This window comes from Neolamprologus brichardi, chromosome 3 (assembly GCF_056152115.1).
Source record: "Neolamprologus brichardi isolate AB-2024 chromosome 3, ASM5615211v1, whole genome shotgun sequence".
Lineage (NCBI taxonomy): Eukaryota > Metazoa > Chordata > Actinopteri > Cichliformes > Cichlidae > Neolamprologus > Neolamprologus brichardi.
This window is the reverse complement of record NC_142106.1, coordinates 10,813,089-10,832,519: the sequence shown is the minus strand read 5'-3', so window position 1 is coordinate 10,832,519 and position 19,431 is coordinate 10,813,089. Positions and strand designations below refer to the sequence as shown.

At 38.8% G+C, this 19,431-nt stretch overlaps 2 protein-coding genes across 3 annotated transcripts; both read right to left on the bottom strand.

The window, feature by feature from the left end:
• Positions 1–770: 770 nt before the first annotated feature.
• LOC148103470 (Fc receptor-like protein 5) lies at positions 771–2,568 on the bottom strand. Of its 2 annotated transcripts, none has more exons than XM_087838815.1 (5): positions 2,414–2,568; positions 2,046–2,309; positions 1,721–1,966; positions 1,530–1,634; positions 771–970 (listed from the first exon to the last, which is right to left on the bottom strand). In XM_087838815.1, exons 1-4 carry the CDS (start codon positions 2,460–2,462, stop codon positions 1,555–1,557), a joined length of 639 nt encoding a protein of 212 aa, XP_087694941.1. In that variant the 5' UTR covers positions 2,463–2,568; the 3' UTR covers positions 771–970; positions 1,530–1,554. The 2 variants fall into 2 exon arrangements, with proteins under 2 accessions (XP_087694941.1, XP_087694940.1); XM_087838814.1 differs by having other exon boundaries at positions 771–963; positions 2,414–2,566.
• A 4,268-nt stretch (positions 2,569–6,836) lies between these two features.
• LOC148103469 (coxsackievirus and adenovirus receptor-like) lies at positions 6,837–8,131 on the bottom strand. Its single transcript, XM_087838876.1, has 2 exons — positions 7,950–8,131; positions 6,837–7,451 (listed from the first exon to the last, which is right to left on the bottom strand). Exons 1-2 carry the CDS (start codon positions 8,017–8,019, stop codon positions 7,105–7,107), a joined length of 417 nt encoding a protein of 138 aa, XP_087695002.1. The 5' UTR covers positions 8,020–8,131; the 3' UTR covers positions 6,837–7,104.
• Positions 8,132–19,431: the final 11,300 nt, after the last annotated feature.

The window sequence follows — 19,431 nt, the reverse complement described above, 5'->3', positions numbered from 1 at the left end:
CTGCTCTGACCGGCTTTAAAGGGTTAAACATATCGACACGGTTACTGTATGTATACAGCCGTGGCAGTTTTATTTATGTTTCATGTTATGTTTTTCAATAATATACACTCCTGTTCCTCCTGTCAGTCAAATCTCTGGAATATTAAACCCAAACTGAGAAGAAATGTTACAAACATATTAATGAATGGTGGTCCTGTTTGTAAGAGCAAGCTCAAAGAGTGAACATGACCTCTGACTTCCTGAGGGCCTTCAAAACTCCAGCTGTCTTAAGTTCATTTGTTGAAACTGATTCACGTTTGTTTGCTTGTAGTTTGGTTTAGCAGAGAAAACATGATTGCAGACTAAAGGCTTTGTGTTCTTACTCACATTTGAAAGGTCAGAAAATGGTTAAAAAAGTCTCAGTTATTTGCACAGCCCATTGTTATAATAATCAATAATAAATGAGTTATTGCTCATTTTACAATGAACTGATCATTTTAGACATTCAAATATTCACCATGTAATGCACCAGTGTCGTCAATAGATGGCAGCAGACTTCTTCACAGTTTTCAGACTCTGGAGTTTCTGCAGAGCAGCAACGAGATGCGACTCACACTGACTCACACTGACTCACACTGACTCACACTGACTCACACTTTCATTCTGCTGAAGTTTGTCAGACACAAAGAGCTCTCAGCTCTCTGCTTTCATCTTAAAGTACTGAGTGAGACCTCATAAACGTCTACTCAGACAAAGAACATTTAAAATACAGAAAACTGTGACAAAACATGTAAAGACAAAGAAAATATTGATTTATTATATCTTTTTATAATATTTTTTGTTTTACATTTTACATTTTAAATGTATTTGTTAGTTTGTTTTATCAGTAGAACCTTTTAAAAGAAACACAAAGAAAGACCAGAAGCTTGGTTGCAGTTGTTGGTCTGGTGGCTCACTAGCGTCTCAGATCTGTGGCGGCAGAAACTGTAAACTCACAAACACCAAAGAGAAAAATAAGCAGCTGTGCACACAACCAAAGCTGTCCCTCAGAAACTACAAACATATTTAGAATCATCATTATCAGAGGGTTTGAACGAATAAACAATGGCCTTTATTTCAAAACACACTTCACTGAACAATGTCAAAGAATATAACAAAGATCTTCCTCCAGAATTTCCACAATAAACGTTTGGCAACCAAACTCTCATGTATATGCTTTTAATGTGAAAGAAACCCAACAGGAAGTCCCAAAAAGTTGATTCTGTTCATCTGGACGTAGCGTTTTCAATTTTTCAGTCTCAGCTGACTGCAGGTTTCCCAGTACATTTGCATGACGACTGAAAATAGCACCACTGAATGAACAATGGACTGTGAGGTTCTGTGTTTTATATAATGTCCCGACTTTTATTTTTAGCTGCCCATCCAAACACAGCAGACTAGATCTGGCCCCCTGCTCGTGTTGCTGACTCTTCCTGATCAATTTAAAGGAACAGTTCAACCTTTTATGAAACAGATTTATCTTCTTTTTACTAAATGAAAATCAGCTGTACCTCTGGGTCTGTTTTCTCAGATGTCTTATGTTCTCACTGCAGCTGGATCAGGGGTAGATGCAGGGTTAGAGGTGGATGTAGGTGGAGGTGTGGTGGTGTGTTCCCCTAAAATAAAGCAAACACAGTCATTAAGTTGTCGTCACATTGTGAATGTTGAAAGCTGCAGAAACACAGACAGGTGAGTGTGTCACCTGTGACAGTGATCCAGCTGGATGGAGACTCTCCATGACCGCTGATGTCACACTTGTAGAGGCCTTCATCAGACCTGGAAACATGCTGGATGGTCATGTGACCTGTAGGCCTATTCCCAATGAAGACGCCATCTTTGAAGAAAGCAGCTGGGAGGTTGGAGGGAGTGGTCTTTGTTTTACAGAGCAGAGTGACGTCATCTCCCTCCATCACAGGGAGGACAGGACTCTGCAGGATCACTGATCCACCTCAACACAGAGACAAACTACAGCATTTCATCCATTTACACACAGCTTCATCAACACTAACTCCACACACTCAGCTTACCAGTGACTGTCAGGTTAACCATGTTACTGATGGGACCCTCTCTGGACTCACACCAGTAAACTCCACTGTCTCGTTCAACGATGTAACTAATGTCACAGGAAGAGTTAAATGATGTTCCCCACACATCTCCACACTGAGTCCTCTGTCGTTTGCTTGTGTTTCTCCTCAGAGTCCATCCAGCAGAGCTGTCGTCCTCCTCACAGCTCAGAGACACAAAGTCTCCTTTAAAGAACTGAGAGCTGCTGGGACTCAGAGTCAGACGAGCTGTGAGGGTTACAATGAAAATGATCCACACGGAAAAGTGAACAACTCATTTGTTTGATACTGCTTTCTGTTCTGTTTCTTAGTTGCATTTATTCTAAAATCACCTTGTAAAGAAGCGCCCAGGGAGCAGAGGAGAAAGCAGAAAAGCCACATTTCTGGAACAGGAGCTCTGACAGCTGATCTGCTGCTGCTGGCTCTGTAAAGTCGCACGATCTGATATCCTCGTGTTGGTGTTGTTCCCAGATCATCATACTAAAGGTTGTTCCAGGATCAACATTGCAAGTGACCAATCAGAATGTTGTGATGTCATACTTTTGCAACTTTGGGAAAAACCGGCGTAAAACAAAAAAACTGTACTTAAGCTGCGAGAAACCGCCTTTGTCCGTCGATCAACGGACCCTAACCCTAACCCTTTAATAAACGCTAAGCAGAATTGATATTGTCCTTGCAACATTGGAATTTCATAAATGCACGAATGGGTTGGTGCGCAAAAGAATAACGTCACAATAATGTGATTGGTCACTTGCAATGTTGAACCTGGAACAACATTTTCATGATGATCTGGGAACAACACCAACACGACGATATCAGATCATCCCTGTAAAGTCAATGTAGACAAAATCTGGATTTGTCTTTACTGTGACAGTCAAAGGTGTGTGGGAGGTGCCACTTCAATAGGAACACCTCTTTAACCCAGTGAACGCAAACACAGGCCTGAGGTCTGCTGCTAAGTCAATAACAGGATCCTGCTTGTTTTCAGTGCAGCAGTTAGGAGGTGGAGGTACGGAAACCCTGAGCACACATCAGAAACCGTCCTCATCAGTCTGAGTAAATGCTGTGAAAGCTCCATCAAAGAAGCACCAACAAGCTCAGCGGCAGCAGCTTCTGCATAAAACCACAGATTATAAACATCCACCAACTTCCTGCTGAGGAGGAAGACGCTCCGACCTGAAACCACAGAGCTGCGTCTTCATGCTTCGTGTCTCCAGCTGAAAATTGAACTCATATTTTCTGTTCGTTGTTGGGGTTTGGTGACTCCCCCTGAAACTTTTATCACTTTTGCATCTGCTAAAACCAATAAATAAATTAATTCAGAGCATGTGAGCTAAAGTTTGAGAAAAGCCAAGCCTCTCTATGAAATCTATATTCCAGGTATAACCTTCATTTTCATCTCAGCTGTAAGTGGAAAAGTTTCCTGACACTCACGATAAAATATTTTCTGCAAACACAATCATGTGGTGCCAGTCTGCACTTTGAAAGGTCGTCCAAGCACAGAGTTGTTTATTAAAGCACTGGTTAAAGCTCTGCTGGTCAGTGACCTCGGTCTGTGTCGGTCAGTCTGAGCTGCCTGGACTCAGTTCTACTTTTATTTAAAAGAAGAGAAGTGTCTCCTCTCTCTTTCAAAAATCCAACATATATATATATATATATATATATATATATATATATATATATATATATATATATATATATATATATATATATATATATATATATATATATATATATATACTCGTTAACGGAGATTTGCGGCGTTATGGCATTAACGTCATTTCAACGAGATTAGCGCTGACAGCACTAGTGGGAACACAACGAATATGACTGCACATTTACTCCGACATCATCCTAGTGCAAAGACAAGTGGAAGCAGACAAAAACAACAAGCACGCATGCTACAAACTTTACCCGAGTCATTTAGACAGCTGTTAGCACATGATTCTCCTTATGGGGACCTGATATGTTTAATATGCTGCTGAGAATATAGCCCAGAAGAAGCGTATAGTACAGCTTTTATTTTGAAAGAGACATTTCTCTGTAATAAACTCTCTTTTCCAAAGATGAGGGATTTCTCAATTAGATAGATTTATTTTATTTTTTTAATTATTTTGTTGTTTCAGCAACATTAAATTTAAAAATATATATTTATAATTTTAATAAATGACAAATTAAAAAGGCATGAACATTTTTTGTATCGAAAAAATATCGAACCGTGACACCAAAGTACCGAACCGTGAATTTTGTGTATCGTTGCACCCCTAGTCTTTACATATAAGAAATACAGTCTTCATATTAATCTTAAATTATATGAGAATGCTATAGAAAGAAAAGATCATTTTAAATATTTGGGAATCTGCTTTAGCAGTAAACATATGCACAACAAGATGTAAAAGGATTTTAAATATATTTAGATGACTGAGGACCAGAGAATGGGGTGCAGATAAAACGCCATTAAAGTCTATCCAAAAGGGTTGAAATTAGATACAATTCATCATCAAGCCTTAAGACTCCAGTTTCTGTGTTACAGGCTGAGATCATGTCAACCTTGTCAAAAAAAAAGAAAAACGAAACAGCTCAGTAGTTTGGTTGGATAATTCAGGATAAGTAAATTCTCCTGTTGTTCCGCCATGGATCCTTGGACATGTTACTGCCTTACATTTGCTTAAAAAGGGTAGATAGCAACACAGTAAAGAGGTGGGTAAATATATAAAAAAGTGAATATTCAGAATATGTCAGAATCTTTACAGATGCTTATAAAATGGCTGATATTAAGGTTATCTGTTGTTATTCCAGATTTAAATATTACGAAAAATGAAAGAATAACAGTTAATTCAGCAGTTTAGGCAGGAGAACTAATGGCAAATCTGATGGCACTAGATTGGGCAGAGGAAGTTATTATGTTCAGGCTCAAGTACATATACAAATAACCACTATATGCAGTCAGACTGAATTGTGTGAAGTGCACAGCGATCAAGTTAACGTGGGTTCCTGCACATATTGGCATAAAGGGAAAGCAGCTGGCTGACAAACTTTCTAAAAGTGTAGCAAAGAAAATCCAGATGATTGGTGTACCTGGATATAATGTCGAGGTAAAACAATCACTTGCACATTACATGACTGTTTCCACTGTTGCAACTATAACTCGGTTCCTGATTAAATGTTCGACTGAATTCATGAACAGATTAAAAAGTCATCTGCCTCCATCAGCCTCATCTTTATCTCTGCTATCTGATCATCATCATAATCAGACAGTAGACTTTTCTAAACATTATTAACATAATCAATCAATGTTTACTGTCGTTGAATAACACTCAACATGGAAACGAGTTGTTGGAGATTAATGTGTTGATCAGCAAAGCACAACCTGCAGGAAGAGAGCACTTTTTACTCCTGACTGACTATTAAATATGTTTCCTGTACTGGACAGCCTGTGTAAATGACCTCATTTATATTTTGTAAAGTAGTTTGTAAAGTTATGAGTGACTATTATATTTAGGACTGGGTATCGTCACTGATTTCTAGAATCAATTCGATTCTGATTCACAAGGTCCCGAATTGATTCGATCCACAATTTGATTCAATTCAATTCGATTCGATTTGAATGTGGGGAATTTTGACAGTCAGAAATATTATAATTCAGATCAGTACATTTACATATTTTTGTATCTATAAAAAGGAAGCTGACACTCGCAAGACTTTATCAAAGGTGTGAGCATCACAGCAGATGCCTTTGTGTCAAAGTAGCTGAAGATAAAACACAGAAAAACATGAAGGCGATTTTCCAGGCCTGGGATTTTATACAAATATTCTGCAGTACATCAAAAATGAAAGAAAACCATTAATCAACACATGAACATTACCTCTGAAGTTACAGCGGTTTTATTACAGACAAGGCTAAGCATTTTGCATTTTGCATAATTTTAAAAAGTTTAAATTTTTTCAGTATTGAACGGCAGAAATTAGGTTTTCTTTTGGGAAGTATATAAAACGAGAAAAAAAAAACGTCGGCCGACAGCGCTGTAAACAACGGTAGACTTGTGCGTAACAAGCAAGCGAATAATGAAGAAAACAGTACAGAGAGGGGGGGGGGGGGGGGGGGGGGGGAGAGAGCTGTGCATCGTGGTGGATGCAAAACAGTAAAAGTCAGAGTGAATTCATGACGATGTTTATGTGAAGCATAGTTTGGATCTTCTTTTGCTGGTGGTTCGGTCAATATTGTTTGGAGAGAGATAAAACTAACAGCTTTAGAATTGGCGCAAAAATGGCGGGAAAGGAAAGGAAAAGGGCGGAAACACAAAGTGCGGACCCGCCGACAGATCAGAATGAGAGAGCTGTCGGCTTTCAGCCCCAACTGTGAGAAAGGCGACATCTCACTGATTGTGATCCGCGGGTTGCGCTGTGTGTTTAAGTCTTTGTGCAGAATCCGTGTTCCTGCTCTCATTTACTGTCTTAGCTGTTTGTTGGTTGTTGAAATTTTGTGAGGTTTCACCAAAGATTCTGGCATTTCGGGCAAAATTTATTTATATTAAAAAATCGATTCAGGATTTTAATGAATCGATTTTACGTTATCCAAGCCAGAATCGATTTTAATCGATAAATCGATTATAAAAACCCACCCCTACACAGGACGTATTCTCTCTATTTTGTATTTTATGTTTTCTGCAGGTAACAAAAACTATAAAACACACACAGCAACAACATAAACAGACACATTATTGAGAACAGCCCAGGATGTCTTCTATTCCCAGCCTCCTTCCCTCCATCCTCTGTGTCTCCTCCTGTCTGACCTGCAGGTGAGAAACAGGTGTGAGGTGTCAGCTGTCAGGTAGGTGATGAGTGAAGAACAGAACAGAATCCATTTCCTCTTCAAACTGCTGTCAGACATTATCTACTGCACTCTGATCACATCACTCAGACCAGCTGCTTTCTACAAAGTCTCATCAACAACATCTTTAGAAACAAACATCAACAACCAGGAAGCAGCTTCACCTCTGATCACACACACACTCAACTCTAGTCACTCACCGGGAGGATCAACATGAAGGTAGATGCTGCAGATGAGCTTCAAACCAACTGTTCCTTTCTGGATGAGACGACACTCGTATGTTCCAGCATCATTAATCGTCACATCCTTCAGAATCAAAGACACGTCTCCATCCTTCATCTGTCTGTCCTGCAGATCCACCCGGTTCTTAAAAGATGGATGCTGTTCATCTGTTTCAAATCGCTCATCCTTGTACAAAAGCACATATTCATCTCCCAGGTCAGCTCTGCTCCACTCTACTACAATGACAATGTTGATGTTTGGAGCTCGACATGTCAGAGTGACGTCCTGTCCAGACTCAGCTGTGATGTGTTTCTGGTCTGAAAGAGGAAACAGCACAGAGCAGAGAGGTTAAAGGTTAAAGTACAACTGATGACTTCACAGTCAGGAGCTACAGACAGACCACATAAATTTAAATTAACAAATGTAAGATTGCAATCTAATGAAGCTTTTTAAAGAAACCACCTTATCTTCTTAGAAATAATCAACATAAATATTTTCTTTAGTGTGTAGTTTAGTTTGATCCTGCTGTAAAGGAATAAACATGCATCAATCATGCTATGAACAAATATTAAATTATCTTTTTGCTTTACTCTTGCTGCCTCTTCTGTACAGATGAATGTGTTTAACTATGATTTAAACATAAAAGATTTAGTCAAGTTCTAATTCAGCTTGAGCTCTTCATCTGTGCTGAGAACAGGAAGATCACATCTCGTACAGACTCACTGTCATCATGGACACGAACACGTGTCTGAGTAATTTGATTTTACTTTATCGATCAAAGAATCCTGTTTGATTGAAAACAAGCTCAGTCTCACCTGCAGAGACAAACAGGAAGCAGAGAGACAGTGAAGTCCAGCAGAGAGACGCAGAAGTTACAGCGGACATTTCTGCTTCATGTACACTTAGATTTTTAGAAATGTCCAAAGGACGGTGATATTTTCCAAAAAGAGCAGAAGACTTCAGTTTCAAACCTCATGAGATTAAATTGGAGCATGACGCTGTGGTAACAGGTGGGTTTGTTTTCAGAGAGAGGGAGGTGGGAGGGTTGAACTCGGATATCAAACATTTATCTATCTCATCCTCTTAATTTTTTTGGTATTGGATGATAAAGCAAATGTGAACATTTACGTTACTAAAACCTGAGCTAAATTGAGTATTTTGGTCTAAATAACCCAAAATGGGACGTCCACATATGTGGACGGCAGCCCTAGGAGGTTAAAAAAAACAGATCACTGACCAGCAGATCTTTGACAAAAAACACTCTGTACCCAGACGACCTTTCAAAGTTCAGACTGGCGCCACACGATCAGACATTTGACCATGAGGACAGTTTGTGTTTGCAGTGAAAGATCCAATCATAACTGTCAGGAAACTTTTCCACTGACGGCTGAAATGAACATGAAGTTGTTGCAGGAATATTGAATCACATTAACAGTTCAAACCTTCACTATGGATGATGTTCGGCTCTCTGTGAAGTTTGGGATGTTTAATGAGTGCACTCAGTCTGAGCTGACTGTCAGCAGGAAAACTGTCCCAAATTAATAATTTCATTGAAAATGTGCCCAAATTAACTACAATTTTAAATCCATTCATATAGAGTCAATTCAGAAACAATTAATTCAATTCAATTCAATTCAATTCAATTCAATTTAATTTATATAGCGCCAAATCTAGTGAGGAAGTAAAATTATTAACAAGATAATCGACCTCTGTTGGGGTAGCGTTCAGATAGCTGCTCTGCTCTGTGTTGGTACAGGGCATTGACGATGATAACAGTGGGTGGATTATATTCTTGAACTTAGTTACAGCGCTTTCAGAAAGACATCTACTGTGATGACGTCTACTCTGCACTGCTGCGTAATCAATTATTGTAAATGTAAATGTTATCAGGAAATGATCAGACAGGAGAGGGTTTTCAGGAAACACTGTTAAATGTTCAGTTTCTATGCCATATGTTAAAACAAGATCTAGAGCAGACCTTCCCAAAGTGTGGGGCAGAGCCATTGCAGGGGGGGGGGGGGGGCGCGGCATGAAACAAAACAATGCTTGGACACTGCTAGCATGGGGCGCCCACACAAACGCAAAGCAGGAGATGAAGCATCGCTGAATATGTTTCCAAACCAACTTTATTCTAAGCCAAAGACTAGAAAATATGGTGAAGCAAATCTTCCTTTTGGCTTCACCTGCACAAGTGCCGGACAAATCACGGACAAACAGGATCTCACATTCTGGATTTTTAGTTCACAAACACTTCTTGTAATGACTAACTACTCCTGACATTTTGGAGATTTTTGCTCTTTATACAGTAAAGTTACAGCAGGATACAAATAATATCAGGCTGATCCTGCCACGATTTGTTCCCCCGGTTCAAATCACGGACAAACAGGATCCCACAGTTGTTTATGTTTTTGAACCCATTTTGCACAAAGAGGCATTTTTAAAAAAAATGTATTGATAGCAATGTTGAATATTATTACACAGGAAAAAAACAACTACATGTAAAATAATTACACCATGACACCTTTGAATTTGTAAATGGAAGGACATTATCTGCGTGTGTAAGCGTGTAAAACCTGAAGATAGTCAGATTAACAGTATTTTGTCTCTAACTGCTATTCTGCAATTCATCTCATGTAAACAATAACGTGGCGCACAGCGTGACGTGAAAAAAGGCACATACCTTTAACGTTGCCTGACGAACTCTGTATTCCTCGTCCACACGTAAACGCAAAAAATGAATTTTAAAAAAATCTCATTTTTCGGTGATTCCAAACGCCGTTTACGTGTGGACGAAACAGCTGCGTTTTCAAAAGTGTGGACGTAGTGTAAAAGAGTTAGTAGTTTATTTTCTTACTACCTGTAATTTATTGCAGGTTACTTGTATTTGCTTAATTGTTTACTAAATGTTTGAGGTGTGAAATAAACCGCAATTGAGCAAAATATGTGTGTGTGGTTGGAGGATGTGTTAGTGCGTGCGTGTGTGTGTGCGCGCGCGAGGGGGGGGTGGGGGGCCCGAACATTTTTCTGTAAAACAAAGGGGGGCCCAGCGAAAAAAGTTTGGGAACCACTGATCTAGTTAACATTTTGAAAAGCTGCTGTGGTTTATTAAAATTATCTCTTCATAAAAGTACCAATAACAGAAATAAATCAGCCTTTTTACAGCTATATTGCTAAGCTGATGAAAAAATTTGACTTGATCCTGTTTGGTTGAGTCTAACTGATACACTCCTCTCTTCACTGCAGAAAACAACAAACATTAAACCACAGAAACAGCAGCAGCATCGTTTAGTGTTGGAGAGAGAAGAGTTTTTGTCTTTGTCCTCTAAATTCCCCAGAAACCAACTAACAACAACTGATGAAAAAATAAATAAATAAAAATATGTTCTTTTAGATTTTATATTAAAATATAATTCATTTATATTAAATAAAACATGACAAAATTGTCTTGAAACTCCAAAAGTTGATTCTGTTCATCTGGACGTAGTGGGAGAAACATTTCGTCACTCATCCAGGTGACGTCTTCAGTCTCAGCTGACTGCAGGTTTCAATCTTATAAACAGTACATTTGCATAATGACTGAAACCAGCCCACTGAAGGAACAATGGGCAAATTCTCATGACCATTGATCAACAACCACTGATCAATGGCCATGAGTACTATTCACAGGGAGTTGGGGAATGGCTGCAATCACAGCATTGTAAGATGGTGACAGATGTACCCTTAGGCCCCCTCCTCCATTCAGAGATCTTTCCCTTTTTACATATGAGTGACGAAATGTTTCTCCCACTGAAATTTCTACATCCAGATAAACAGAATCAACCTTTGGAGATTTACTTACCTGGATGATTGAGCATGCATCAAGGAATTGTCTTGAAGCTTTTCTTTCTTCTTCCTCTGTGAAACATTCATAGTGTCACACTCGATGTTGTCACATGTTTTAATGTCTGAAACTACAAACTGATGAACTGGACTTCCTTCAGGATCCTGAACTCATCCTGCAAAACTACTCAGTGAAGTTAAAATGCACATGAATCACATTTAAAGTCTGCTGTCATCTACTGGTGAAACTGGGTATTACAGCACAGCTGATAACCTCTTTAACATCCAGCAGATCACCACTTAAAGGTGGGTTAGAGTTTAACGTCAGGTCAGGCTAATAGTTTGAAAAACTAGGACGTGTCCCATTTCACATTTCTATTGTTGTGTATTAAATCGACAAATTTCCATATAATAGATGAAACATGAGCCTAACTACACCCACAAAACCTCTGCTGGTGATGTTCAGAGGTTTACAGCCATGAACTGAAGTCACTTTATACCTCATCTGGTCCCAGGATCTCTCTGGAGGATGGAAAACATCACTGTGGTAAAGATCATGAGGAAAACTCTGCCACTGTGACCTGACTATGGATAAACAGAGTCAATACATTGATCCTCACTGTAGTGCTGGAGGCACAGTAAGCTTATAAAATGTATTATGTCTTTAAGACCTGCCTGTGATTTAATTAATACACTGATTTTATAATTTAATGTATATTCAACTCTCAAATGATGAGCTATTATTGTCAAATTAATAACGTGCCTTCATTCGTTGCAAAAAGAGAACATTGCAAGGCAACATGATGATATCATGACCTCTAATAACCATCACAATCTTCAAGACGCTGAGATTTACCTCATGTTTAGTTTTGGTTGATCAACTCGTGATTGCTCAAGAAGAGTGTGCTGACAAAACAAACACAAACACACAGATGTCACAGCCAGTGTTGCCAACTTAGCGACTTTGTCGCTATATTTAGCGAGTTTTCAGACCCCCTAGCAACTTTTTTTTCTTCAAAAAGTCGCTAAAAAAAGATGTGAAAGCGCATATCGCTTTTACTCTCAACAAGCAGCGGGTGCTGTAACGCAGTCAGTTCTTCTTTTACTCTTATGCTGTTTTGTGGATCACAAGGTTTAAAACTACTTATAAACACACACACAAAGTAACTCCACCAGAGTGCCTATTTCGGGTCACTTTTGCCGGTCCAAGCCCGGGTAAAGGAGCAGGGTTGGAATTGTGACATTAAAAAAACAATAATTGCTAATTAGGACAACCAATAGCGATTTTCCTTACTGAGGAGTTGGCAACACTGGTCACAGCTGCCTGCCAGCAAGACATTTTCAAACCCGGCAACATAAATGTGATGAAGCTCGACAGAAGACAAGAGAAGTGTTCGCAAAAACAAAAACACAGACATAAAAACTTTTCTCAGCTTCTCTCTCTCTGCTGCCTGAATGTCTTTTAGGTGGTTGATAAATATTCCCTGGACAAAATTCACTTGGTGGTGTTGTTGAACTTTCCTTTTTTGAACATCAAAGCTCCAGAGCGCTCTGTAGCCACACCCCCAGCGCTGTGTGTATTGCTGTTGTCTCTTGTCACATGGCTGATAACACAGATCCTTTAAGGCATTTTTAGATCAAATGTTATTGAGAAAGCAGGTAAAAATATGCTGTCATATGCTATACACATCCCAGATGGTGATATTTTAAACTATTACAATGTGGATCAAACATGCAGGCAAGAGCTGCTTGTTTTCAACAACACAGACATACACATGGTGAACTTTATTGAAATTCTTATAAAATATACTATAGTACTGAACTTTCCTGATTTAATTGAATATAAATCAGATTTTTACTTTCTTTTTCTGTTTCTGTTCACAACAGCTTTTCTGACCACACATGCTCAAAATTTACCACGTGTCCACTTTTGGTTCCTTCACTCATGACACCACAAGAAGAATGCATGGACAAAACAAACACACGGACGTCATTGGTGTCTTTTTTGTCATGCCCTCTCACCACAGCCTGAGTCTACATGTGTAAAAATCCCTTGAAGACATTGCTGTTCAGCTGTATTTTCTATCACATGATGATTCCACAGTATTTTCTGTATTTTGTATTTGCTTCAGTATTTTGATAACCATAAAGTTTCTCTTCCCATTTTTACTTGCTTGCGGCAAATAAAATAAAGGAAGTGAAATTGTAATGTTTATCAGCCATGTTGATGTGAAAAATCTCTGTTCTTTTTTGTTGAAGTTTATCATGTTTGCCTTCCTGGTTTGGAATATTTCTTGCTGGCATGTTTCTGTCTGTGCGGTTGTCTCACTGTGAGAAAAACTAAACATTTTTAAGGTACAGCAATGATGTTCCTGGGTGCATTATTTATATCTCATTAATAACTATATCACATCATATTTAGTTTTTTCATTAAAAAATGTATACATTAAAGATTTTGTCATGGTCCTGAGTCTGCCACCCAGTGTTTTCAGTTTAAGTTTTAGTCTTTGAATTATAGTATTCTGTCACTTTACCTCGCCTCATGTTTCCATGTCTCAGTGATGATTCTGCTTCCCCGTATCTCATCATGCCTGCATTGTCCCAACTGTGTCTCCCTCCTGTCTTTCATTCCCTAATCACGCCAGTATGTATTTAAGCCCTGTGTTTTTCCCTGCCAGTTGTTGCATCCTCCACGTTAGCTGTGTGTCCATCCCTCGTCCTATGTTGTCGGGTTATGACCTGCCACGCCATGTATTCCCAGTTTAGTTAAATCCTCCTAATTTGAGTTTAGTTTTTGTTTTATATTACTCATCTGTTGTGTTGCTAAATTTGTTTTGCCAGTAAATAAAGCTGCCGCCTTGAGTTAAATGTTCCATCTCTGAGTCCAGTAGTTGGGCCCAACCACTGCCTGCCACACAGCAACCAGTGACCAGTGTTGGGAAGGTTACTTTTAAAATGTATTCCACTACAGATTACAGAATACATGCCTAAAAATGTATTTTGTAACATATTCCGCTACGCTACTCAATGAGAGTAACGTATTCTGAATACTTTGGATTACTTAATATATTATCATGCTGTTTACAACTACATGAATGTACTATTGCTGTGATTTATTACTGTTACTGAAGGTTATTCACCATACCAATACCAACTAGATTTTTAAATCTTAATATAAAATGAGTAACAGTAGGGTGGACATTAGGTTCCTCGTTAGATTGTCTGTTCATCATCTCCTGCATTTCTTTATCTGTGTTTCCATGCCTCCGGTTCTTTGTTCCCAGCTGTCAGGTTTTGCTTTTCAGTAGTACATTACATTTTTACAAATAAATAACTGCAAAGTGGGGTGTGCGTAATTATTCAGCCCCCTGAGTCAAAACTTTGTAGAACCACCTTTTTCTGCAATTCCAGCTGCCAGTCTTTGCACATCTACAGACTGAAATCTTTGCCCATTCTTCTTGCAAAACAGCTCCAGCTCAGTCAGATTAGATGGACAGCGTTTGTGAACAGCAGTTTTCAGATCTTGCCACAGATTCTCGATTGGATTTAGATCTGGACTTTGACTGGGCCGTTCTAACACGTGGATATGTTTTGTTTTAAACCAACCAAGATCGCCCTGTATTTGGCTCCATCCATCTTCCCATCAACTCTGACCAGCTTCCCTGTCCCTGCTGAAGAGAAGCCCCCCCAGAGCATGATGCTGCCACCACCATATTTGACAGTGGGGATGGTGTGTTCAGAGTGATGTGCAGAGTTAGTTTTCCGCCACACATAGCGTTTTGCATTTTGGCCAAAAAGTTCCATTTTGGTCTCATGTGACCAGAGCAGCTTCTTCCACATGTTTGCTGTGTCCCCCACATGGCTTGTGGCAAACTGCAAACGGGACTTCTTATGGTTTTCTGTTAACAATGGCTTTCTTCTTGCCACTCTTCCATAAAGGCCAACTTTGTGCAGTGCACGACTAATAGTTGTCCTATGGACAGATTCCCCCACCCAATAGCTGTTTTTGATACGGGTGACATGGGCGGTTGCCCGGGGCGGCATCGTGGTGGGGGGCGGCATCACGGGCATCAGCAAAAAAATAAATAAAAAAATTGCTCGTACTCATGCTGCCCCGACATCAGCCAGCACATATTGGGAATGGCATAGGCACCGATCGGTTTTCTATCGTCCATTTCGTGGCAGTAAGGGCGCCCTCCGTTTGCGAGGTGCACCTACTGCTTGCGGCACAGGAGAGGGCGGGGCGGCGGGGGATTCTCTGGCTGGCTGGAGCAGCATCTAATAACCAACTTGCAAAATAAAACAAAATAAAAACAAAACAACAAACACGAAAACACCAGACATCATGATGCAGACTTATAATTTGCACCGATGTTTTTTCGAAATTCTATACGTGAAAAGTGAGCGCGAGAGCTGAAGTCAAAGTAAAACTTTATTGTCATCTCCCCGCTACATACAGTCCACTATATAGAGAGATAATATAGAGAATAATTACACACACCCCACTTTTCAGTTATTTATTTGTAAAAAATGTTTGGAATCATGTATGATTTTCCTTCCACTTCTTCCAATTTTTTTCACATGGAATTCCAATAAAATTGATTCATGTTTGTGGCTGTAATGTGACAAAATGTGAAAAAGTTCAAGGGGGCCGAATACTTTTGCAAGCCACTGTATGTACAATATTTAGTTAATCCTTTATGACTGATCGGAGCCGGCACAAACATTTTACGGAATTATTTGTTTACTATATGAAACCAGAGGAGTTGTACTTATATCTTATACATTTAGCTTGTCCTAGGTCACAATTTCCTTCAACATATGGCTTTAGAGTAAATTGCATAAGCATTTGCAGAAACAAAAATATAAAACAAACAAAACTTTCAGCTTTGCTGATCTGATCAGCTGTTCATAACACTTCCTACATTGGAATAAACCTTAGCACAATCTATCCAGCATAACTTATGCTGGTGCTTTTAAAATTCATGTTTGAGTTTATGCCTTTCTCTATAGCTTCTGGGATGCTTAGAATTCAAATTACACTGTTGGAAATAGTTTATTTTGATGCACATGCTCAAAAATAAAACTATGAAGACACTCAAAATAAGTTTCATGCGACTGGAAACTATTTTGTGCAACTTTTTTGCATTTACAGTTTTGTGAGATAAACCTCTTAAATTTCTCTAACTAGAAATATGTGTAAAAACAAAAACAATTTTAATTTTTTTTAGTAGTTTATTGCACGTTTCTTGTAATTTATATAGTTATTATGTACTTAATGCATCCATATTATTAAAATTCTGGATAGAATGGTTCGTATTGATGTATAGCAACTTGAAATACTCCCAAAAATTGCACTACAGCATCTAAAAATATAAAGATTAACTCTGGCGGACTTGGTTCTATGGTAGATCTTAAAGGGTTAAAGCTTTGTCTTTGATTTACTTTTATTCATTAGACCAAGTTGAATAAATTCAGAGACTGAGCTGAATGGGACGTTGTCTCTACACATCTACATGTTTTACTAGAACTAGTTCCGTCTGTTACTTTGAATATGTGACACTTGTTAAGTTTGCATTGACAGCCGGGACAGAAGGGAATGTGGTTTCTAAGGAATTAGTGTGGGCACTGATGTCACAATGATCAAAGCTGCATCTTTACATAAAACAGCTGACATGGAAATACAGACCATTTTCTGTGGCTGTACCATCTGTCGCACTGCTCATTTATCTTCACTGTTGTTTAATCACTTGGGAAATTTATTTTCAATTTTTCCATCCTGGTGATCAAAAGAGTGTTTTCAGAGATCCTTCAGAAAAACAGTAAGTGTTTAAAATTAAATCTCTTAGTATTTTAGGTAATCTGACAGGTTGGCTGAAGTCTGTGAGCTTCAGTGGATTCACAGATTTTTAATGTTAATCCAGCTGAACCAGAATTAAAGCTTCACTTTACTGGTTACTGGTTACAGATGAATGTCATGTGGAGTTAGTGTGAAGAATATGATTTACTCTTGGCTGGTTTCATCTGTGAAAGCACATATTAAATGATTCAATGTGTTTTATCATCTGAAGAACCAAAAGCCTTCTTAAAAAAGAAAAAGGAGGAAATGTACTCAGTTACCCTCCTGTACTCAGATTACAGTCATGTGATTTCCAGAAAGTGCTGCAGCTGCATGCTCCCTCTCCCTGCAGACTATTTGCTGCTGCCCGTCTTTTCCATGTTTTCTGTGTCTTTTTCTGCAGCTTCTTTGTCCTCACTGTAAACAGATGTACTGAGAGACTCCTGCACTCATGTTTCATAGGAAAGTCCAAACATCTGTTGACTTTATTTATTATAACAAGTTTATCTCAATTCACTGACAGACAAAGTGGAAGGTTGTCTCTACACATAGACCAGTTTTTTTTGGAAATAAGTTCATTTCCTTTTATTGAAATACTGCTGTCACATTGTGTATGTGGTCGACTGTGGGTTGAATGGTTTTGCTATGAACACAATATAAGATGTGTCTGTAAAGCAGGACTTCAAAGCGAAAGAAGAGTCAGTTGGTTCAGCTGTTTGGTACACTGGTCAGTTCACTATGTTGCATTTCTCTTCTTTGAATTCAGTTATTTTTTAAAAAAAAATTTAAAAAAGCATTCCTTCTCTTGAATAAACCTGAAGTAGGTTTCTTTTGACATACAGAGACAGCAGATGAATTATACCAACCTCAAACGTTTTATCTTTATATGGATTTTTTTCCAATAATCATAAGTGTTTGAGGATTTAACACATCTCCTAAGAGCAACAGTAAGTTTTTGCTGTCGTTTTCTAAAATGGATATACATTTTCAGACAGTGATTCTGAAGTTTGTGTTCAATGTCTCAATGACACCTGTTGAGAGAAAAAAAAGAAAACATGCAAAAAGAGAGCAACACAATAAACACAACACCGCTGCAATAACATAGATATGTGTATGTAACAGTAAATACTAAATACTGAATGGTATTGCAAGACCGACAGAGCACAATGGGCTTTGAGGTATCTACCAATAAAGACATAGTTTGTGTCTGTGCACACCTGTGTGGATGAGCGTGCTTGTATTCCAAAGGTTTCTCCATGTAACGATCTGCTAGAGGGTGTGGGGAGCCATAGCCCCCTCCCTTCTCAGAGAAACCTCCGGACGGTATGTACAACCGGCAGATAGAGGAGGTGGTTGATATCCAGAAATCCTACCAGTGGCTGGACTAATCATGGCAGCACAAGAACAAGCTCTGAGTACAAGATCTGTGTAAAGATGCCCCAGAGACAATCCAGCACATAACAGCAGGGTGCAAGATGCTAGCAGGCAAGGCATACATGGAACGCCATAACCAAGTGGCCGGCATAGTGTACAGGAACATCTGTGCTGAGTATAACCTGGAAGTCCCAAGGTCAAAATGGGAGACGCCCCCAAGGGTGGTGGAGAATGACCGAGCTAAGCCAAAAACCCTTTATGATTTGTCAGGGATGAGCTGTGTTCAGTCTCTTAATCTGAGCCCCCTCCCACCTGTCCTGCTGCAGCTCGAGTCCTGACTCCTTCCTGGAAGCAGCTCACCTGTGTGTCCGTGTTTAGTGTATAGAAATTATTACTTGTACAGAAAACCCAGCGTGGACTCAAAGTCTAAAACAAACATAACTATTTTTAAAAACAACCTCGGAGGCTTTGGTTGTGAACTGAGGACCTTCCACATGTTGAACAGCTGCACTTAAACTGCTGTGAACATTAATAATGATTTGTGTTGCTGTAGCTGTGTGTGAAACATGGTTACATGCCCACAGATTTTATGTTCAAAGACAAACAGACACACACTGGATGTGAATCCACACACTTAAGTTTCATATGAAGATTAATCACAGTGAGAAAGGCAAGTTTAAACTTGTGGAGCTTGTTGTTTCACTAACGGTTAGTTTTTATTAAACTGGTCAGACAAGTACAACTGTCATTACCTGCAGGTTTCCTTAGGGCAAAATTATTCTTATGAAGCTGCAGCCAAGAAATCTTCATTCTGTTTACTGTTTTCCTTTCTACAGAAAGGTCAGGCTGCATTTAATGCAGTTTTTATTAGATTATGCTATTTTAAGTTCATATATGTATGGTTTTATGTAAATGTTTTTATTTAAACTCATGTTAGAGCTGAAATAAATCCAGTCTTCTGTGTGAAATAATCTGTAGCTGTTGTTTGTTCCAACATTTTCTGAAGGGACGCTGCAGATTGAGAGACTCTGTCACTACCTGTAATAAACCCATTGATGCCATTAATCTAATGAATTAAATAGATTCATTAAAATTGAGGTCATTTAAAAGACTTTGTTAAAGTTCGGCATTAAAGCTGCTTATGTTTAGAAAGAAGAACATGGTTTAGATTAAAATATAAAAGTAAATTTTATTTTGTTGGTCACCATGGTGACACTCTCCAATTAAAGTGCATTACTTATGAATCACTGACATGAATAAAATGT